General features: G+C 37.4%; 1 protein-coding gene across 2 annotated transcripts in view; it reads right to left on the reverse strand.

Moving 5' to 3' along the window:
* Positions 1–24,554, reverse strand: part of CDKAL1 (CDKAL1 threonylcarbamoyladenosine tRNA methylthiotransferase) — a 378,140-nt gene that overhangs the window by 127,424 nt on the left and 226,162 nt on the right. For both annotated transcript variants that reach the window (XM_071451013.1, XM_071451003.1), the window contains exons 10-11: positions 16,120–16,286; positions 1,366–1,511 (exon numbers count right to left, since the gene is read on the reverse strand). In XM_071451013.1, coding sequence (XP_071307114.1) covers positions 1,366–1,511; positions 16,120–16,286 — 313 coding nt within the window. The remainder of the gene's footprint in view (positions 1–1,365; positions 1,512–16,119; positions 16,287–24,554) is intronic.

Raw genomic sequence — 24,554 nt, forward strand, 5'->3', positions numbered from 1 at the left:
GCCCCAACATGTGCCAGCTATACTGGGTAATCAAAAATCCAGCTGTTGTTATGATAATAGCTTCCAATTCTAAAACTACTGAAGAGAATAATGAATCAACTTCAAGTCAACTAAGACATAAACTGACACAGTTCCACTTAAGATACGTGGGAATACAATACATCTGTTAATTAAAAACTAACACTGATCCATAGTCACATGAAATTTAGTGCCAAGAATTCATGGGCATTGTTTGTGGTGGAAAATTAATGCAAATCAACCTGTATGAAGACAAGCAGCCCCGTTTCCATCAGTTGTCCTAGATGCATAGGAATGTCCTATAAATTACACATTCAGTTTGCAAAACAGATTCTATTGTGTCACAGTTGGCTTTCTTTCTTACATATTTTAATTCCCATGCAGCTATTAGATGACATGTTTTACATAGCTAGACTTCTCAATTTTTCAATTATCACAAAAAAACTGATTATGAAAGTTTGATTGGTTTGATGTACCAGTATTTTAATGCAAGGTAAGAGTCAAAGGTACAATGTCACTGCCTTAAGTCATTGAACAAAAACACAAACAAAGAAAGCAGAAAGAGAGAAAGTAGCCAAACAAGGTGTCAGAAATTATTCTCCAGACACATGGTTTTTTGATAATCAGTGCAGAAATACCCATCAAAATATGCCACTATTAACTTTTTAAAAGCTAAGAAAATACTTTCTTGGATATGAAATTATTACTTATAGTTACAAATGCTTTGCAGGTAGATACAACTTTCATCTTGGTGTCAGCATAAGCAAATACATTAATGATACATTCTTTCATTTCTCACAATTAGCTGTGTTATTAAGGGAAATAATTTTGAAATTAATCTAGAACTCATCAGTCCCCTAAACAAGATTAGAGTGTTACTATATTGATGCAAATTTACATAAGATATAGGACATAAAATACTTATTAGAACAAACAAACACAAAACCAAGCCATTTACAATTGCTGGAGCTGGATCATCTCCTGTACACAAAGTGTGCAATGCTCTAAAGCCGCATTAAAGACAACTTCAGTAACTCCAACTTCAAGCAATCTATATATAGTAGTTTATGTATAAAAAAATCATTTAAAAATGCATTTTTTCAAAAAAGTTTGGGAATATATTGACAAATTAAAAGCATGTCATGCAGAGATTTAAGATGCTTATAAAAGCTTGAGCCCAACCACATCAAGGGGCTTACAGAAAACTCAAAGACTTTGAAAGCTTAAAGGACCTCATTTTTTTCATACCTTAATTATGAAGTTGCAAATAATTGTGTTTTCAGCCACATGTTCTTGACATTGCAACAAACCCAACACTGTCATTTTCTCAATTATTAGTAGACTTACTTTTCTTTAAGGAAATCCACTACTTGTTTGAAGTCTGCCACACAGTATTCTCTTTTCATGTCCATGAGCACACTGTCAGAGGCTGACTGGACTGGTATGTGCAGAAAAGCATACACTCTTGGATGATTGAGAATCTTGGCCATTTCCTGAGAGTTATTAAAAGAAAAAGAAGCTTTAAAGCATTATGAAAATAATACAGAAAACTCAGATTAATATATGGGGTAAGTATCAGCAGTAATACTTCTAAAACCCAAACAATACTAAATTGCCCCAGCCCAGTTTGAAACAGTAGGGACAGGTGCAAACATCTGAAAGCAATTTTTTTTAGGAGAAAATAAGAAGAAAGTGATGAAATCAAATCTCCTTTGAGATAGGGATCACATTCCCTCTGTTGTATTGATTACGCAATTAAAAGAAAATTTTAGAGGCAAAGTATTATGAAAATTGGTGATTTCAGACAGTGGCTGTTTTCAGAAGATGGCAAGGGTTAGTTGCTTTCTTGTTGGAATGAAGTAACTTCTCAGATACCAAAATGAGAATGTCTGTAACTGGAGCATCCCTAAAGTTGGCCAGTTGCTAATTAAGGTACATCTCATCACTTGCAAACATGCTCCAATACTGGTCTGAAATATTGCGTGTGTTACATCAGAGAAAAGGACTGAAATTAAAAGTACTTGGCTATAATTTGAGTATAATTAATCAGGGGGCAGCTTAAAACAGGATGTGATACAAATGTAGATTGTACAAATGCAGAAGGTCAGGGGAAGAAAAAGTCAAGGTAAGAGCGAAACAAGGTAAGAGCAAAACCAAACCTCCTAATGAAAGCGAAACCAACCTCCCAACAGAGGCTTGGCAAGGAGAAGGAATGTGAGACAGAGAATAGAATATGATGGTCCGGTTTCTCTCATTTTTATTATTTAACCAATTAAGGACATACAGTCAGGCAACAAAGTTTAAGTATTTCTTAAAGTTGAAACCAACCAGCACTGAGATTGCAAGCAATATGGTACCATACTGCTTGTTAATTTTTGTCCTGCAACAAATAAGTGAACTTGGACAAAGAACCATATTCTATGAACAAGCACATCTTCACATATGATTTTTGATTTTCCCTTTCTCCCTGAGCTGTGGCATACAGGAAATGGCCTGGGACCGAGCACTGCTCTTCTGCCAGTGCATTCTGTGTGCTCCAGTCAGGCTCACTCAGGCCACTCCTCCTGTTTTCTCTGATGGCACAGATACTCTGGCTGACAACACATACTGTTGCCATATTTACTTTTTAAGCTGCAACTATTTACAAATTCTTCCAGGCCATTAATCAGCAATATTAGTCATGCATCTAGATTTTCTCTCTGCATTTCTAAAAGGCTGTCCTAGATTGTTCAAAGAGAAGGCAGACATCCTTATGCCTTTTCATTTGCAGGAGCTCAGTTTTTAAAGCACTGATTTTTGGAACAAGAAGAAAAAAATGCTCTCTCGATACTCACTTTTTATCTGACAAACAGATATGTACAAAACCCGAAACTCTGTCAAATCACTTCTGGAACCAGTTTTGAAAGTTTCTGTCCAAGATCCTATTACATAAATGTCTCAGAGAAGTGGTTACATTATTCTAGGCAACAGCTACTCCATCTCAGGCATGTAAACTCAATTTAATACATAGAATTGCACACAATTTGATATACAGAAAGGCTGTGTGCAGTGAACCTGGCTCTCAGTGGAAGCTGGAGGTAGCTGGCCTCATGAAAAAAGAGTGAAGAAAAGGCCACCATGCATCCACACAGATTTTGTGTCCAATTTAAATGGAACTATACTTATCTGTGTCCTTAATAACTGTAGATGTTCAGCTAGAACATATTTTCAAAAATGAAATTGTACAGAACAAGTACCTAAAAGTGGGATACCTTCCTTTTTTAAGCTTTAGAAAATCTTGTGAATGTAATTTATATGAAGCATCCTTGTAGTCATCTGTGACTTTTCTGTTTATCAGTAATCAAATATGTTTCTAAAATACGAAAAATATGAGCTGAAAATTAAGCTATGGACTACAAGCCTATTATTCTGCTTATCTCTTGGTTCCAAGTACCTGATTCAGTTTTCAAAAACAGATTTATGATATAAGGAATGAACGCAAGTCATGTTTCATAACATGCTTCTAAATCTGCCAAGTTCTTAAAAACAACTCACCCTATGACATAGGAAAAAATATTCTTTGCCATTCCTCTCAAATTTTGCATCTTCTGAATAACAGACTCTTACATATGAGATCAGTTTGTGAATTCTTTTTGAGAGTAAGAAATCATTTAAGTGTTATTTTATTCCAGCTTTTGTAAGGCTGAGAATCATCTGATAGAACAAAAACCCAAACAGATTCACTGTGTCTGTTTGTGATAGAAATATTCAATTTTAAAAATATCTTATTGTTTATAATATCTTATTATTTAAAAACCTATCTTGTTTTACCACAAAGTTTTGATTTTTAAAGTCACAAATGTAGAAATAGCAAATGTTGGTTTTATTTCTCATATTCACCTTAAACAATGAAAATGTTATGGTGAAGTGTGAAGAATGAAAATCAAATTCTAAAATCTCAATAGGGTTTTCCTGCTCAGAGGATTCAAAAAAACCAAAGCACTCAACCAAAGCCACTAGCTGCTGGTCTGACAGTAACATGCAGAAGCTGGTCTCACAGTTAATCTCTTTCAGGGGGATGTGACCAAGAGGGAGCTTTTGGCCACACTTCCTGTAAGAGGAACCAAACCAATGGTGTCCACCAGCCAGTGTTAAACAAGACTGATCAGAATTCCTTCTTCCAGTTATCCCGCATGTAAAGAAAGAAAACACATGTTTTGTGCGATCACTGTTGTCAATAACTTTCAAGATTAAGAACACAACTGTTGTCATTTAAAGTAATTACCCATGGTTCTGTACCAATGGGATGCAAAATGCCTGGCATTAATTAACTGAACTTTTCAACTATCCCTACAGATCCCTGCATACAGTAAAAGCTACAGCTGTAAGCCCAAAAACATTATTGACTATTTCACTGCATCATTTTGGTTCAGAAAGATACTCCATATCAAAAGAACTGGCATTCTTTAGAAAGTAACTTGCTTGCCTTGTGTATCAGAGATTCACATGCAACACACACATGGTCTGCCTGGGAACACTAGCACAGCCTAGCTGCTGTGGTCAAGGGTTTCAGGGATCTTATGGACAGTCAAAGCTCCTTCTAGAGATGAGGAGGTTGCAAACAGCTCTTTATACTGTAAACTCCTTTCTTTACTTGCTTTCTGTATCTAAAGCTACACAAAATGCACTGCATGTGCTTTGAATCAAAGATCCTACTGATAAACTGATTTCCCACCAGGTACTTGAGGATTGTAACGATTAACTTTGTGAATTTAGCACAACACAAATTATTAACAGAAACCAAACACACGACAGAAACACCTGATGACCCACTTTTTCATTGTCATTCACTTCTAAGTACTGCTGGTGGTCTCAAATTTACCTTTCATAACCAGAAACTCTGAGTGAGCCATTCAGAAGGAAACAGAATACTGAATTAAACAAAAGCTTTGCACGATTGCATCAGAAATCTGCATAAATCAATCTTCCAAAGTTTGCACTGTTCAGATAGAAATATCACATTCTGACCCGTAGCTTTAAGGCAAGACTGTTCCAGTCTTATCTTTCATCCTCCCTACCACTAAAATAACACTGAAGTTCCTTGCCACATACGTTTCATCAAATTACAACTACTCTGCACTTAACAGTCATACTTAGTCAATGCTGACAGAACTACAGATTGCACATAGAATATCAGATTTCATCACTGAATAAAACTATTAGTTAATATCCTAAAGAGTATTTGAAGGACATCATGGGCTAATGCATATTTTTACTTCACCATGTCTCAACATCCTAAGCTTAACATCTATTTCCTGTTGGTTTTTTATAATTATATACATTTACTTTTTTCTGAAGTGCTCTGCATTACTAGGTATAATTACATATTTCAGTTAGAAAAAAAAACAATCAAGAATTTTATTTCCATCTGGAAACAATAAATGAACAACATTTTGAAACTATATCACTGTGAAAGAAACTTTCTGTCTTTCATCATGACTGAAATGGCTGATTGCCTTTTCTTGCTATTCCCTGGAATCTGATAATGTGTCTATGAATGAAGGGATGCGCTACACAAAAATGAAATATCATGTAGGAGCTAAAAGGTCAAAAAGTAGCACAATTTGTTTTAACCTGACTCTAAAAAAATAGGCGTCATCTACATTTGGAAAATAACAATGTATGTGAAGCATCCTTTAGGATACTGATCACATATGAAATATTTTTTTCCAGTCCTTAGCAGCTGGAGTACATTAGAACACAAAGCACACTACTAGAAAGATTTCTATCTAGTCAGTGTACTTTATCCTAGCAATTACAATACACAAATTTAACCACCTAACCAGAAAATCACACCTACTGTTTGCAATGACACCATGTGCAACCATAGAAAATTGCAGAGACAATAAACATCAATATCTGTGCATCTTTATGTCAGTACCAGCAAGCTGTTCAGACAGCAATTCTTTCCCCTTACCTAAAGCAGGCAAAAATCCAAGTATTTGAATTCTGTCTTGTGTTTGAGTCATGATAATATGAACAGCTTGCTTGCTAGCAAAAGGATTTTGTCCTCTGCCAGCAGTGAAGCCCAAAGAAATCCTCGTCCATATGGAAACATGACAAAATGGCACTCCCTCAAAACTTCATCCCTTTGTGGCAGATATTACTTTGGGATATGTCACGATGGGTGTCTCCTGACTGTTGTCTTTCAGAAGCTGAGCGGTGCTACCACCAGCACAGTCTGGATGAAAATCAAGTGGCTGTGGCCCATTTTATAAATTCCTCTGCTGCAGTGCAGCTCAGGAACAGATGTGATCTTGAGATGCAGGCATGGGAATGATGACACAGTTATGATCCAGTCTGGAAAACCCATAGCAGCTTTGTTAAAACGAATGAACAGAGAACTCTCCCCCACTTCCCACCCCCTGTGAGCAATGGGGCTTTAAAAAGCTAAGAACATGTGGGATGTCCCTGAGGACACTGGTTGGAAGGCAGTGCCTCTCCCTCATCTGTGTATGAACCGGGGGAGATATGCTGAAGCCACATGATGGGCAAGCTTAGAGGCAACCGCTACCCCATGTAACATGACATGACATGCTCAGGTCTTTATCCTGTCATTAGGATAAAGGCAGGTCACACTGGAGCAGCTAAAAGCCCATGCAATTCTAACCAATGTAATTTGAAGCTTAAAATCAAATCTTTGGGTTGCCAGATGGAGGGTAAAAATCTGTTTTGCCATATGGGAAAAATGCCTTCTACATTACCAAACAGAAAACTGGTATTAGCTCAGGCCACCCTTGGAAGTGGATATAAACCAGACTGCAAGCTGTGATTTGCTGATAGGAAAACTAGCCGTGAGAGTCATATGCTCAGCCCTAGCTGCTCCCAGCTGTTCTCCTAGGTGTGGGACCTCTCTACTGCTTCCAGCCTCAGAAAACAGACAAACCATGGCTAGCTAAGCAACTTTTTACTTTTTCCTTCCTCACAGCTTAATATGTGTTAAACCTAATCTCTTAAAAAAAAAGAAGGCAAACCATGCCAAAGCAAAATCACCTAATATTCACTGAAGGGCTTGCCACATCTTCCTTTATTAAACAAGAGCACAAGCTAACTCGAGTTCCTGAACAAGAAGTGATGTTCAGATAGTATCACAATACAGTAACTGCATTTCACAGTCCAAAGCTTCAGCTGAAATTTTTCACATCTCTTCCCCTGAGTCAGTGCACAAAGGAAACACACACCACCAAATACACTAGGTACCTAATTTTGTAAACCTAGGTACCTATTTTTCTAAACACAAAAATATCAAGAATTCTCCTATTCCATTAACAGGTAGATATGGTTCTTTCTAAGATTATACATGTTATATCCAAGAATAAAAAGAAATTTCTTGCACAGTACCATTTATTCATATTTTTTGACAAAACCAGTAACCCCCAGTACAGACATCTTAAACCTTGGTTCCTGAAATTCTTCACAATGAGCAAGCTGGCTTCCCTATCACAATTTGCTTCCAATATTAAAGCAGACTGACTTTACATTGGGTAAAATGTTATCCATCTCCATTGGGTGGATTGCTTATTACTCAGCCTGTGATGAGCCTTGAGCCCAAGCACATCTCAGTCTCCACCTCACCAAAACAGAGCTGATTCAGTGACACCTTCAGCATGATACCACACTAATTTCTGTGCGCCATGCAGGAAAATGGTTCAGTGCTTTCAAAGATAAGAACTGTTATTGTTGCTGCTGCAGCCATCGTTACAATCTTAAAGAGCCTTTGTGGAGCTTCAGAGTGCTGTTTGTCCAGTTCCAAAAATTGACTCATTTTAAGGTGAAATGTACATTTCATTAATGGTTAAAGCGATGGTTTCATGACTTCAAACCAGCCAACCAAAGAGCTAATACTAATTACTTGTGAAATTATTAATTCTGACATGCAAGAAAATACACCTTTTTTTAAAAATTTTCTCTATGGTCCTCCCTAATTTCTCATCATTAAGCACTCCTCAAATGAAATATTTTTTTCCAGAAGTAAATTAATACTCCTTTTTTCAATATGTATTAGAAACACCTATTGGGAAGGTCCCTAAAAAGTTGATTTATTGCAACAGCACACTGCTATTTTAAATAACTCTCTGTCTCAATCATACTTTATGCTAATAAAACCTTGAAAACTAATTAAAGCATAGAGAGGCACACACAATAGGCAAGTAGGATTGTCACACTTTTTGTTTTCAGAAAGCTGAATGAGTGAAATGAATTGCTCATTTCATCCATACCATGAATTTGTTCTCCAGCTCAAAAATGAGAATCCCATAGGATAGAAAAGAATTGATGGTTTCTGCTCAGAAGGAAGACATAGAATGAATTGCACCCCTCCAGAGTTCATCTGTACCAAGACGGGGCAGTGCCAGGGAGCCTCTCTATTGTTTCCCTTCATTTCAAACAAGCAAGTACAAGATCTAAAATAGCAACTGCTTTAGCAGGTTCCAGTGGAAGGAAAACACTGGAAGGTTTTAATCAAAACTTAAACCTTTAGGCAAATACTATCACTTCCTTTTGTGAGCTGACCTAAATTTCATAGTAAAACAGAATAAAAATATTGCAAACCATAACGGTAAGATTTATATCATAGAATTCACATTTTTCAGTAACCCCTGCAATTTAACAGAGCTAAACCCATTGAATCCAAGAATGAGAAGAGATTTTACATCTTTTCCATGATTAATAGTGGTACAACAACACAAAGCAAATATTACTGTGCAGTTTTATTGAAGTTTCTAGAACATCATGTATTTTATTTTTCTCATTTTTAAAGAAAATCTTCACCTCAAGAAAATCAACCTTTTTTTTTTAACAAATGCCAATGCCTAACGAAGCAAGCAGTCTTACTGAAGATTATGTAGATGATGCTGCAAAGCACAGGGAATGTGACAGCTCATCTATCAAAGAAAACAAAAGGGTTTATGCATCTAAACTAACTAGAAGCTTTTGAAACAGCATGGAGAGTAGTTGGTAGAACTTTACTTATTATAATATAAATAACTAGGAAAGTGAGATGCTATTTGTTTAACAATGAATGCAGAAATTTTAAAAGATGGCACAGTTTTTTATGCAAGCTCTAAGTTTGACAATATCTTCTACCTCAATGCCTTGAAGTGCATGGCAACTGATAAAAATCCTATTTTTATTTAGCACAAATGCACTATCCCATATATGCATTTCCCATTCTTTTAACATATTGCTCAATTACTGGTGATTTTTATTTTCTGCTAGTAATTCACCAGAAGCTCCAGCTCCAAAGGACTGCTGGGATGAGACAGTATTGTAAGTAATTGACAGCCTGACACTCAGCACAAGATTGAGTGTGGATCTGTCTGCATTTAAATACTCTTCATTCTCAGTCAGTCTAACGAGCAAGAGCAACATTCATACGAGCAAATCATAATTAAGGTACAACTAATATGCACAGATTTAACTGGTCAAGCAGTGTGCTACTTAATGTTAACCCCTTTTTGCAATACCAGGTTTTATTCACAGATTATTAAATATAGAAGAGCACTAGATGCATGCATAAAATATTCTGTTGTGATAGAAAACTGAATTTTGCATAAATAAAGCCAGTTTTTTATGTATCTCAAAGCATTTTTTCTACTAGTGTTATAAAGAACATGAGCTCCATTCTCAACAACACAAATACTCCCTTCCATGTTGTCTGGAAGGAAACATTTATTGTCCAAAGTTCACAATTTGCTAAGGTTTTTGAGAGAACCCAATATTCACAAATACAGCATAAAACCTTCAGGAAGAGTAAAATGGGTTCTTATTTTGACATTTATTAAGCCAAATCATATTCTACCAGCTGGAAACGAACATGTCACCAGGCATTTACAGACGTTAGGATCTGCTGTGTATGCGATGTTAGAATTCTAGATTAGAGAAAATGGCATGACAAAATGTATCCCAAAGCACAGCAGAGATTCATCCATTTCCCAACTCCATAATATAAAAAAGTACATTGACTCTGGGGTGAGCTCATGTTCCCATGACACTATGTCTTAAGAAGTAATTTAAAGGAAATGTGCTATATTTGAAAACCCCAAAGACAAAGAATGCTTTGAGAGGAAGTAGAGGAGAGACAGACCATTTTAGTACAAAAAAATAAAAAGCAGGAATATAGAGAGTTAGCAAAGATGCACATACAGCTTCCATAGGACAAACAAGCATTTAACATAAAACCAAAGGAAATAGTAAACATCCCTTCATACCTCACCTTTTATTTTTTTCAGGAGGACAGAGGCAATTGCCCCATCCACCTCCCTTTAGTATCTGAGGTTCCTTTCAATTATACTGCCAGCAAAACAGACACAGTTTGCATAGAGACAACTTTGTAATTACAGCAAGAAAAAGTTGCATGGTCCACCGAGTACAAAACACTGCAAAACTCACAGTAATAAGAAGTCAGGGGCTTAACTATTCATTTATTTAAATGTATGCTGCAGTTTTCATTTTTTCTGGTCAAATCAACAGATTTTAATTGGCACTTTCAAAAGCAGCAGTCTATGAAAATGACAAAAAATAATACTAGAAACAAAGCAAATACATGCCCTAAAGTCCTTTTAATTCTTGAAATTATGCTGCCCTTTTATTTGCCATTGAGGAATGTGTGCATATTATTCCCTTTTTAAATGCATTTCAAATCAGCTTACACTCGAGGTTATTCAAAACTTGAGCTTATGCACAACGCTCAATAATGCTTGGTGCACTCAGAGGAAAAAAAGGACAACAGAGAAAAAAGAAAAGTGAATTAGTAATTTTACTGTAATACTGTAACAATTTCTTATGTGCTGTGTCAGGGCACGTTTGAGGGAGCCATCTGTAGGGTATCAGCTTCAATGAGGTTAAGAAACACAAACACCGAGCTGACACAAAAAATCAAAGCAAAAGAGCAAAGAAATACTACTGCGACTTGTGGTACACTTGGCACACCTTCTGCATTTAAAGGCTCTGCTGCCATGCAGACTCCATCTCAATGGCTGGTGTATCACTCAAATGTCCTGAATTAATAACGGAGATACAGCCCACAGATGGCATATAGTATGGTTTGAGACAGACTCATTTTGACAGGTGACAAAGACGACTACTCATCTAGTCATGTGAAATTAAGCACTTACGGGAATGGCAGGTGTGAACTGCCTCCTTTATACAGATTTGGAAGCATCCTATCACTCACAGAAAGTGCCGTACTAAAATCCCAGACAATTCTGGGATTATGTTAAATCCACAAAGGAGGCAAGTTAAGGCTGAGATGTGAGTCCCTGCCCTTTTACAGTCTGGATGATCTAGAGTCCCTTGTGATTTGGACAGAGCCCTGGATACTTAAAAAGAAAATTAAGTTTCAACCCAAGGAAAAGTGAAATATAGTTTAGGCAAAATCAGTATCTAACACTATGCCATTAATATTGATTTCAAGCTGCTATACACTTCACCTTATTTTTTACTTTTCAGACTAATTCCCATTCATCATTTATCTACTACCATTGCTTTAATGGATTTTTCCCAACCCTCCCTTTCCATCAGTCACTGGAAGTGGATGTTAAACACTGTTTCACCAGAGCACTAGCAAGTAGCTTCATAAAATGACTGGGGATAAAGTGTCTGGAGGTTACCTCTAAAGCAGGGTGTATTCCTTATGTACTTTTACTACATGTTGATACCATGGGGTGATAAAATCTTTGACATCTGGCAGTGTGTGTAACTAGAGCAGTAGCTCTGTGCAAAGACATATGGGCAAGAACACACAGGAAAACCACACACAAATACACTCCTTGCAGGTTTTTCTAGGACTATATAATGGATTTTAACACTAATCTTCTCCTTCACATTATATAAAACAGAAAACACCTGGGACAAATTCTTTTTCCCTGGCCATAGTCCATGTCTGTTTATTAAAATTTTCTTCCATGTAGATAAAATCCCAAGTTTTCCTCAATGTCATGTTGCATTAACATTTTAAGAGAGGACAGACACCGGGCAAGGGTGTGTCTCAAAAATCTTCAGTTTGAGACCAACCTTGAAATAAGCAAGCTATATGCTTCATGCTGTATCCATGCAAACAGACTGCTAAGACTGTGAGAGCACTTTGGAAAATGCAATACTACCTCCATGCCCAGGTTTTCTCCGAGGAAAACTGAGGATGTCTCCTGCAGGTAAACCAAACTCCAACTTCTTTCTCAGTCTTAGTGACACAACCAAGAGTTTGAGTCTCTGGTCCCTCAGTTACTTTGAACACCCCAAATAATCCTCTCTGTCATAACAGCAAACCTCAAGCTGAAGAATTCCTGCCAGGATTTGCTGTGTTCACTTTGATGTGCCCACTGAAAGCAGCAGTGAAATTTTAAAATGCAATTCCCCATTCTCCCTTCACAGCCATTGGTTCGTTCAGTCTGGGGTGAACTTCGTAGTGGACAAACTAAATTAGCTTCCAAGGAAATCAGAGCAGTAGCCATACTCCAGGTTCACCATGAATGTACTCCATCCACATAGGTGGAAACAGCAGGATTCAAACTAATGGTATGCCTTTGAAACAGCTTTGGATCATGGGTAGTGGGAAAGTTTGATTAAGAGAATTACATTTATTTTGAAGTAAAGAGTCCAAAATGCAGATAAATTGAGATATTTGGTAGCGTCTTCACTACCAAATTCTGTGTTTTCCTCATCTCCTCTTAATACTTCATACTATGCACTAATGTAAGCACAGACATCATCTGTGGCTAAAGAAAATAGAAGATAAAAAATCTAGGACTTTAGATTATACCCTGAATAATTATGACAAAGGCTTTTTGTAATGACATAGGTTAGTATCCAGCATGCCAAAAAACATCTAATATTTTGCATGACTATAAAACATTGCATGGTTCTAAACACATCTTTCTTTTTAGACAAGAAGGCCCGAGTGAATGCAGAATTTCTAATTTGAAAGCACATGTTTGCTTCTCATCCCAAGACTATTCATGCTTCACAAGGCACTGCTACCACCATATTTACTGAATAAAAAACTGAAGTACTAAATTCACAGACCAACAAACAAACACAAGTATAGTAAGGATTTTCATGAAATTAACAGAATTCTCTGAAATTACAAACATCTCCAAGTACAGAATGGCATTTATCTGACAGCAGTACCAGAAGGCACTGGTTATGCTATTTTAAATCATATGAAAACTTAAACTGACTCCCTACCTGACACAAACTTGAGTTTGAATGGCCACTGGCCCAGACCTCCAAATCTACCCAGCCTTCCAGCATAAGAGCTTTAATGTCCATTACAAGCACTCACAGCTTTTCTTTGCCCCCTCCTCTGTTCTATTCCCACCACTCCTGACCCAAGGGAAGTTGTCTTCTTCCTCTCCTTGTGCTGGCCTCCATCAGTGGAACAGCAGAGCTGTTGGCTACCACTTCTTAGTGGAGACTATGAAACTGATTCCCAGACACTGAGGCAGATGAAACACTCTCCCCTTCAGGTAAACTCCAGTAAATATAGAAGAAAAGTGAATGAATCAAAATTTTTGCTTTTAGGCTGAGTCTCTAGGGAAGCTTTATCCAGATCTCAAAATTAATTTCTACATTTAGAGGACTACTGTTGCTCTATGCCACATATCATTTTGAAAATGAAACAAACCCCTGCCATGCAGTTGCATGTGTACAATTGTATGCCAAAAATGTCTGATTTCTAAAAAAGATACATGATTGGAATGACTTTGTCCTTTGTATTGCATACAAAAAGGGACACAAGATTAATACATTTTCCCAGGTAAATTTTTTTCACAGAAAGCCAAACAACATGACAATCAGAAATATGACTTCTGAAAAAAAATCAGAAATTTCAATTAATAAAAATCAGGAATTTCAATTAATAAAATGCAGCACCTTCTAAAACAATTAATGAAAGATGTCTGCAACAAATAACACATCTTCATATCTTAGGAGATAACAGATCTACATCTGGATTTTATCCTAATCAACTGACATGAGAGTTAATCAGCTTCTCACTTAATTTTGGTTTTTTAAACAAACTACAGTTTTACCCTTTCCTCAACTGGAAAGTTAAAAGCATGTTGCCCATAAAAAGTTTCTTTTGTTTGGTGAAAACGTATACAGGAGACTGCTTACATTCCCCAGTGATCCTTCAGAGAAAAGTCTGGTAAGCTTGGAAGAGGAGATTAAATAGAAATGCAGAAAGCAAAAAAAAACCAAAACAAGCATTATCACTAATTTAGTTTGACAAATCAGCAAAATTATGTCACAAAATTTCAAGACCAGAAATTCTTGGTCACATGCGAAACACAGAAATGTGATTGAATAATCTTTAGAAAAATCATATAAACTCGAAACTGTATGGAACACTGAAGAGGATGAGCAACAGCAGATGTTGCTACTGCACAAAAAGGCTGCTGCACACAAACACATGGTTCTGCACAGCAACATTCAAGACACCCATTTTCAGTAGGCTTCCATGAATTCCTCTGCCTTTGCCATGACACCTAAAGATGCATTTTCAAAGAGATAAGAGTACTTTTCCTAAATGAGTCAGGTAGAAAAATAAGTCCTAACTACAGCACCTTCTGGAAAATTTAGAAACAGGAAGACTAGATATCATAAATTTACAGATTTTTGTGACATGCTCACACTTACTATGATTGAAGGAAAGCAACATTCTTTCCACTTTTCATGTATTATATCAAGGGTGCCCCTTATCTCAGCAGAGCAGTTTGTTATTTACAGCAATTGTTTTTTCTATTTTTTTTAAGCTTTGAGAGCACTCACACAATGACCAGCAGTGACAAAAGCAGCAGTCTATGCCAAAACACTTTTAATATTGTGAATGAAAAATGAAAGCAAAAGAACTAACTATGAAAATTGCTAAAAGCTTGATTTGCTTTTGTACAAGATGCTGAAAAATGTTAAAATACAAAAAGAAAAGAAGAAAAGCTTGTGGCAGATATGAGAGTCCCAGACACAATGCAAATTCTCAAAAACACTACTACACTGCTTCCTAAAGGCTCCTATTCAGAGTGCTGAGTTAAAAGCCTCTCTTAGTGAAGTATATGCTAAACCAAAGAATTAAATAATAACTAGCAAGTTTCTTGCAACTTTCTGCAGGTCAAATTCTTTAGCTGGTGAAGTGAAAACCTGCTTATTCCTACCAAGATGAGATTCCTCTGGCCCACATGCTTCCACAATAGGCAAAGGTGCAGTTATAGCACTCTGATGAGAAAATACTGTCCTTGACATCTTAAGAAAATATAAGTGCAACTATTAATGGTACATTATATTTGGGAAAGCAGCATGGATACCAGCTACTTATCTGGGTAGTAAACATGCACATGGTTACAAAATTTACTTTCAACTACATCCTTCCTTCCTTTTTTCCTCCTCTTTACAGTTATGTTTATTCTGTGGACAGTTTCTAGGAATTTCAATAAATTCATTTGGTGACAGAATCCATCAAAACCAACCTACCTTTCAGAAAAAACTCACTTCCTCCTCTGCATGAATAAGCTACACTTTCAAATTCACACTGTTATATACTTCTAATTTCATTGAACTGCTTTGTTACATTTATTTTAAACACAGATATACACTTACCAAGTGTATATCTATTTCTATATCTTATCAAGGAAGTCATAAACACGCTAAAAATAGGATAATGAATGCATCATTGAGTGAGACCACTATATAGTGTTTCTGGAAATATTTGTCTGAGGTGAAGCAGGAAGAAAAATTCAATCCCATTGTCCATCACTTGCAAATGACATTTCCTTTAGTTCTTGGAAACGCTAGATACACACACAAATGAACATTACTACCATAAAGTCCTACATGTCAGAGATCTCACTAATATTATAATTCCAAAATTACTTGAGGATCTTATTATCTCAGTAACTTGCTGTGTCAGGCAAATGGCTTTACACTGTTAGTCTAATGTTGTAAATGCATTTTTAAGTCTATTATGTTTTTAAGCTACTGCTTAAAATGAAAGACACTTCACATAAGGTTCCATGCTGACTCACTCAATGAATGTCCATGTTGGCATACAAATGATTCCTTTTCTTCCCTTACCTCCAGATGCTCTAAAATATAGGGAGGGTTTGTCATGCCAAGCCTCAGCATAGCTCCCTCAGGAATAACTTCAACCAGCTTCCACAGAAGCGTGGGGAGGTCTGTGCCAATGTCTCTGCCATAAGCCCCTGTGTCTTCACTGGTCAGCCATATCTCACAAACACCCTCTGTGAATAAAAGAAAGAGATAATTAACAAATCTGTTTTAGAGCTGTTTATTTTATCATACAGCTGCTCACTCTTTTAAATGCAGTATTTCACATGGCTATTATGCAGCCAGACTGGGTATTCAATTGCAAAGGGGAGGGAAGGAGAAGGAAGGCTTATCCCATGGGTAGCAGTGGGTTATTAAGTTCATTTTATGAGCACAAGAGTGCTACAACAATGCTGTAAATTATCATTGCTGTGGAGTGATTAACATTCACAGCCAATGACTAATTCTGTGCTGCCTCTACAGCAAGTCAGACAAGTTTAACACTCTGTTTTATTTTTTGAGTCTAATTCATTAAACACCGCAAGAGACATCACCCAAGCAGAGTTTGCACTAATGGTTATTACAGTAGTTAGCTTATTAGCTGGTAAGCTTCCAGTGAGCAAAACCAGCTGTAAAGCACTGTGACTGACATTCCTCCTGAAGTAACTATTAAAATCTTGTATTCTTTTAATTATACAATTAGCAATGCAATATTAAGGTTGCATTGAAAAGGTTAGTGACCACTGCATGACTGAGTGATAATATGGGAAAACCTGTTTCCTGGCAGTTAATGCTTCATTTTCCATCAATCAGAGCCTTAGGAAATAGTGCATTTGATTTTTATTGTAAATAGCAACTTCAAACACTGATATTTGGTAATAATATCCTCCTACCCAAAGAGAGAAAGATTGTACCACCCTTTAACAATAGTTGAAAGCACTGAGGTTTCATGCAGCCACTTCTGCCGGCCTGCCCAGCTTTCATCCTTTTTTGCAATACAATCCCTCCATCCTTCCTTACCACCCCAAAGCAAGAAATAAACCATCAAAAACAGGGTGTCTGTGAAGAAAACACCCGTGATTTACAGCAAGATAAGATACCATTAACTCAGTGAAGAGCTAAACTTCTAAAACCAGTCATGAACTGGTAAAAGAAATTATCAAACACTAGAAGGTGCATAATTCATAAAAGCACACTTTGGGCCAGCAGAGAATGTATCAGAAAATATAAATGTTTATGTTACAAATTTATACTCAAATGAGGAAAACTTAAGCACATACACCAACTTTAATCACATAAAAAGCAATAAACCTAGAAACCAAATGTTTTACAAAATGTAAATCCAAGACTGCTACTCCTAAATTCACACTGCAACAATAATGGCAGAGAGCAAGCCATGCTGAGCATCAAAGTTAATCCTGTTGGCACAGAAACGTTTTCAAGGTAATTTATTACTTAGAATGAAAAATGCTTTACAATTTAAGGTTAACTGGAAAACTTCTTACTTTTTAAGTTTTGGTTCAAGAATAGGTTAGTGAGGGAGATGTACAATTTGTATCTTGAGAGAAGTCTGGTGTAAAGCATTCCTGAAGTAGTAAGTGCTCTTTGGTCGACCATTTGCAGTCACAAGTTTGTAGTCACACTCAAACTGAGCTCCCTGTGCAGAATCTGCCTGCAGGACACAATTACACTGTGGATTTCAGTGCACTTGCTAATGTTTTTGGAATTCATCTCACCACAGGCAGTACCCACCATGAAACATACTCTTGGGTTTGCTGCCTGCCCTACATTTTCCTGAAACACATGAAGAAAGAAGTGAATTTTATATGCTGTATGTTAACAAAGAAGAGAAATGTAAGGAATCTAAATGATTGATAAGGTCCTGTTTTGTTTAGTTTGGGTTTCTCTATATGAGTCTCCAACAGCCATAGGAGCACTACAAAACTTATTGATTGGCTGAGTTTCTACTGTAACAGAGTAATTCTCATTTGCAAGCTTTCAATCTAAAGAGTTGCATGGGGTTTGAGTTGGATTTCCTTTTTCTTTTTTTTCATGAAAATGGCTAATGGAATACTGCCTCACAGTTGCCAAATGAACGCTAAGGAAAAAAAAAATAAATCACTGTCTAGGAATGGAAACAACATTCTGGTGGAAAACAACAGCGAGCTTTTAAAGCTGCATAGGTGGGGACCATTAGCCCCCTGGTGGGCTGAAACTTCAAATTAAATCACAAGAAGAGGAAGCAGCTGTAATAGTAAATCAGCAACAGCAGGAATAACTGTCTCATCTGCTCTCCGATCAGGGTGTTGAACAACAAGCAATGGGAATAATGCATGCTGAGAGATCCAAGGATGTAGGCTTATTACCGGGGGCAGGGAGGTGCAGGGAGGGGGAAGAACACCTGTATTTTAGGAAAAAGTTCATGTCTCAGTTTCAGGTTGACAAAATGGATCTTCAAATACTGAAAGCTACTGTGAGTGATAAATATTTACAAGGAGGATCATTAGGATAAATCAACTTTGTACATAACTGTGTGAAAGAGGTTTTGAGTGGACTGATTTTAGGCCATTTTTTTTTAGTCCTTTGTATACCCAGATTAGGAGCCTAAACTTACACCAGGTAAGAAGAGAAAACAATAGACCTCTCAAACAGTATTAATGAAATCAGTCAACACCTCTCATTTTCAGTCCACCCAGCTCCCCTCCAAACTCCAGCCTTCCACAGGAACCTGTTTAAATCCACCGTCTAATCACATACATAATATTTTTCCTTTCTTTTGCAGTGAACCTCATTCAATCATTCACCACTCTGTTACTGGGCAATTTTGGTGCTAATAAAGGCAAGCTGATTTTGTAAACAAGAAAATCAATCCAAACAGGAGGCTTCAGATGTGGAAACTCAGAGCATTTGTTACAGTATTAAGGCCAATTATCCCTATATCCAAGTAATTACAAGTCTGCCTTTGGTCACAGCTCATGGTTTTTTCTCACTCTGCCATCACTATCCAGCACAAAAGAGAAACCTTAAGAGTTGGCCTCTGATCTGCTGTAACTGGAGATTACGGAGAATGAAAAATGTTGGAAAAAGAACAGGTTCCAAGCAAATGAAGAAAGTTCTGAGCCTATTCCTTCTCACATGTCTCAATATAAAGAATACTCACTGCAGATTATCTGATACAGGTTTTAATTTCATTTCTGTGGGGTAAGCAATCCTTATCATGAAGGAGATAAGAAATCCGACATCTATCACTTTTACAAAATATGTGTATTCCTGGTTTAGAAACCACTTGAAATTATTAATTTCTTTTCTAAAAAACTTCTAGCATTTTTATTTTGCTTTATCTTCACGTCACTATTGTAAACACTGTTTTTGGCAGTACCAAACGTCCTTTAAACTGAAGTGTACTCCATCAGAAAAATTCATTTATTTCAATCTACAGAAAGATCTGAAGATGTTAAAATACTGGACACCAATCCCAGTGAAATTCTCACATTTGATAACTGACTGTACAAATTAAATACAATACCCAAATCCTCATGATTTTTCTTCTCCTTCCTTCCTTGTTCCTTCTCTTTCCTGGCAGATTTTTTAATGTGAACCAGAGTGGCTTTTCCAACAGCACAATTCTCTGCAGGCTGCTTCAGTGGGAGGCCCCTGACTCTGACCTTCTCAGTAGCCCACATATGCTTATCAACAACTGCCTGACCTCCTGGTGATTCCTTCTCCAACAGTGAATTCTTATGGCAGCCTGCAGTGCTGCACAGACCACAGAAATACCTCTCCCAGTGGTTGAGAAATTGAAAGACCATCTGCTAAGGGGAGGCCTTACATAAACGTCTGTGTCTTGCAGACTTGAGGACAGTCAATCTGACCATTCCTGATCACAACCTTAGAAACATTTAAAAACAAAAAAATCATGGTCAAAGATGAAGGCCTAGAAGACACCAAATTCATTGTTCAGAATGAGCTTAGCCTACTTTATTTTCTCTTCAATTATTTGAGTTTTTCCTTATTTATTCAGCATGGATTTTACGGGAACCATTTACATACTTGATGCAGAGCATTGTGCTAGATTACTTTGCTGAATCAAAGCCTTAACTGGGAAATTGTGAAGAACTATGCAAATAGCAGAACACTGTACCAATCTGGATATAATGCAAGTTTAAACAGAAACTGAGATTTGGAGGATTCAGTTTCCTCCTGTAATTCTGAAACACTCTGCAAGGATTGATTCAGCGTCATCCAAGTGTCCTGTTAAGACAGTTCAACCACATGGATCCGCACTTAAGCATCCCATTGCAGGGGCTTCGCTGAAAGAGAAAATCAAACTGGGAACAACTCACTGGTGCTAAGGGGGATTTGGAAGGATTCATTTCCAGTTCACCAAGAGACCCTTACTCTTATTTCACCTGAATGTATACAGGGCTTCTGGAAGACAGAAAGAATGGAGCTGGACACAATCCTATACAAACCCTAGTTATTCAGTAACTCACGCCAAACTGTCATAATTTGAGAATACAGGATTCTTGCATTCTGGCAAGCAGATGATACAAGTAGACTGAAGTAAAAAAGACAGGTCTAAGTTCATGGCTGCTGAAAGAGGCAAACTGTCAGGCTATGACCTAAAGGATCAATGCTTTTTCTGTATTTTGTGAAGTGCAGGTTCAGCACCATATTGTACAGATAAATGCATGGCTGCAGTTCTGCTCACGACGCACTATGTACAAACTGTCTCACAGCCTGTTTCTAGAGGATCTTTATTAATGCTCAAAACTATTTCCTCTTTTTAAAAGACCTATTTTTTTACCCTTCTGGACAGTCTTAAGGACATGGAAGATGGTTGTACACTCCTATTTTCTTTATGCTTGCCACAAACAGGAGAACAAGATCTGAACAACATCATGAATGTGGGCTGACCTACTACAATTGCAGCTGTGTTCTGAGTATTTCCAAGGACAGCAATACCACAGCCACTGTGGGCTATCTGTTCCAATATTTGATCAGCCTAAGAGTAAAAAGTTTTTATTTTCACCTAATTGCAATTTGCTGTGTTCCAACTTGTCCAACTTGTTAACTATCATCCTACCTCTGCAAGACCTGTCTGACTTCAAGACAGTCCAGCTCTGTCTTCTCTCTACTGTCCCATTAGGCCATTGCAAACAGCAATAACTCCTCTTAGCTTTCTTTTCACAAATCCATTTCTTGTCTATTATGTGCTCCATCCTCCTGATCATTGCAATGTCCCTCTGCTGAATTGCTGCATTGTGTCAGCCTTGTCCTGAGGCACCCAAAAGTGGACAGAGCACTCTCTCTGTGATGTCTCACAATTGCCAAATCCAAGGTACCAGTCGCTCCCCTGGGGCCTGCGGCTGCATTCTCCAACAGCAGCTGGGGCACAGCTGGCAAATGCAGAGGGGTTCCACTGCTGACTCATGTGCATCAGCTTTCCCAGAGGAACTCCAAAGGCTACAAAGCTGCTTCCCAGACAGTCAGCTCTCCACATCCATGGTGCAGCATTTGGTAGCATTCATAGTGCAGCATTTCATCCCAGATTCGGGACATTTTACCTGCCTTTGCTAAACTTCATGAAGTTACACTAAGTCCATTTCTCCAGGCAGTTGAGGTCTCTTGCAATATTAGCTGTACCCTCCAGCCAGTCAAGTATTCCCCTAATTTGAGTATCATCTCCCAGATTTCACTTTGTTACAAAAGACATGAAACACTGGCTGCAAAATACCCTTAGTACCTGCCATCTAGACCTTATACCACTCTGGGATTGCCACTCTGGGAACCTGGCAGTCCAATAAATTCCTTTCCCTTCTCACCATCCAGTATTTCAATCTATACTTCACCACTCTAAGAACATTAAGAACTATGCTGAAATTATAGATGAATTAAAGGTAAACAAAACCAAACTACACCTAAACAAAACAGAAAACCCCAAAAGGAAACAAAAAATCCAATTCCACAAAACAAAACAAACAAAAAAAACCCCAACATCCTCCTCCCCCCCCCCCCAAAAAAAACCCAAACCAACCCACCCCAAAACACCTCAACTCCACTGCTTTCCTACCCTCCACAAAGCCACACATCCCATCTGAAAAGTCACTCAGGCCTGTCTCATGGTTTGCTGTTGGTAATCCTATGCCAAGTGTTCCCAAGCACACTCTGGCCCTTCCTGTGCCAGGACACGGCTTCTAGGAGTATCTGCCCCATCCAGGGTAAGGTTCAACTGCCCTGTAGTTCCCCAGTCCTCCTGTCTTGCTCTTTCTGGAGGGCAGGGTGACACTACCCCCTCTTCCAGTCATCAGGAATCTCCCCTGGTTGTCATGTCCTTTGAGGGATGAGAGGGAACAGCCTCATAATGACTTCAGCCAGCACTCTCGGTACACTTGGATGCTTCTCACGGCAGGATTACTTCTATTACTTCTGCATGTCAGTCTGCAGGTACAAAAATTAGAGCTGTGTTTTGCAAGTGCCAAGCTCAGTACAAGCCTTTAAAGCAGTTGTGGTTTCTACTACCCACAGGATGACACATATATTAGAGTGCTTAGGAAATGAACACAGTAACTTTTATGGTCTACATATTTTTGAGAACAAATGTTTGGAAACTAATACAAAGTGGCATACAGACCAAGTTATACTGACTGAGATCATTCCACCTATGTAGGAATAATGTGTTATTTTAGAAGTTGAACACTGAACAGTATCACTTTGGAAGATTCTGCTTGGCTGTGTTGTCTACCACACTTAGTAATAAAATTAAAGACATTTTTTCTTTCTCCTTGCCAACATACTTCAGTAAATGTTTACTCTAACAAATTATTAAAGTTATCATGTATTTATATAAAAATGCTATACATTAGTATATATCCATGGTAGGAAATTCTTAGACCCACTGAAGCCATAACAGGAACTTGATTTAAAGGATCATTTACTACAGACATGACATAGATACTTACAACAAATTCCTGATCCTGCAAACTAATGCAAAAAAGTTTGGGCTATATTCACAAACTGCAAAATAGAAAAATTAATTGCACCTTGGCCCCTCTTAACTCTTCCAGCTATTGCTTTTTCAAAACTATGAAACATATTTTGGATTTTGGTTAGATTAAGTTATATTTTCAATAAGTAAAATGCACTGTCTCTCACACAGTAAGTTGCAACCAGAGCTTAAATGAACTTTGATGGAAAAGAGCTGAAGAAATACATTATCAAGCACAATACAAATTAGTTCAGGAAACAGTGTGGCTCTACTTCATTAAAAATGTGCTAATAAATTTTTTTAAATGTACATTTTATACATCTTTCCCCTCCAAGTGCATTCTTTTTTTTTTATTTTATGTAATTTACAAAATCTAATCAGAACTGAACCACAGGGAAAAAAACCCCAAAACAATGAGCATTAGGAACAAGAACTTTTTCTAATTACTTTTAAGTTAGAATAACAAAACACTGTGGTATTGCAAAAATTTAAAACTGCCCCCATCCTCTCCAATGCCACAACATATGCATATACTTCTGCTAACACACTCCACACCAATTTTTAGGGTTACTTTGGAGATTTTACAAGAACAAGTGCACACTGAAACTAGCCATCTACTCCTTAGTAACACCAAAGTAAGTTTTAGGTAATGATCCTCTACCATCTGCTTTCTATTTAGATGTGAAGTCTGATAGAAGAACCTAATAACCACATGACTTATAGCAGCTTTCTATTTTATCTTCTGTGCTTAACAAAGTGGAAGCTGTAAATGCATTTATTCCAAATTTTACTTTTCCAAAGTCATGCATCTGAGAAATGAAACTGATGAAATCATTTAGAATATGAGTTCACTGAATTTGCTTATTTATCTAAATCCATCACATAAAAGTCTCAAAACCAGAACTGCTCCTTCTGCTTTGCCATCAAGGCATTTACAAAGGAAGTTCACTACCTGTGACTGTTGTAGGGATTAGCAGTTCTACAATTTGTATCATAGTTTATTTTACTCACTTCTGCTATATTGATAAGCAAAGTATTTTTATAGGAGGAGTTTTTTGAAACTAAGGAACAAGAAAGGTTGTAACAGTACCAAAAGTTTCATTTAAATTATTCCTCCTTCCTATGGCATTAAAAATAAAAGTTTGAGAGTTCTCGATAAAAAGCATGCAGCAGATAAAGCCAACTAATCATTAAATACCAAAGAAAGCATAAAAGGTTTTTCTCTCCCACAAAGCAAACTCTTGTCCTTGCTTACAAAAGAGGTCATTCTACCCCTATAGGGCCCTCTGTTCCTAACAGCTCACTGCTAGAGCACAAACCAGCAGCCCTGTCTCGCTCGTTTTGTAGCTGCAGTGTGAGAGCAGAGGGGAGAGGAAGGAGGGGAAGCAAAGGGAACAGGATAATAGGTCACTTGCTGCTGCAAACAGCATGATAGCTAATCTTATTATGAGTCCAGTTCCATTCTGCTAGAACA

The sequence above is a fragment of the Agelaius tricolor genome, unplaced genomic scaffold (assembly GCF_023055355.1).
Source record: "Agelaius tricolor isolate 1412-34295 unplaced genomic scaffold, bAgeTri1.0.p SCAF_2, whole genome shotgun sequence".
NCBI lineage: Eukaryota > Metazoa > Chordata > Aves > Passeriformes > Icteridae > Agelaius > Agelaius tricolor.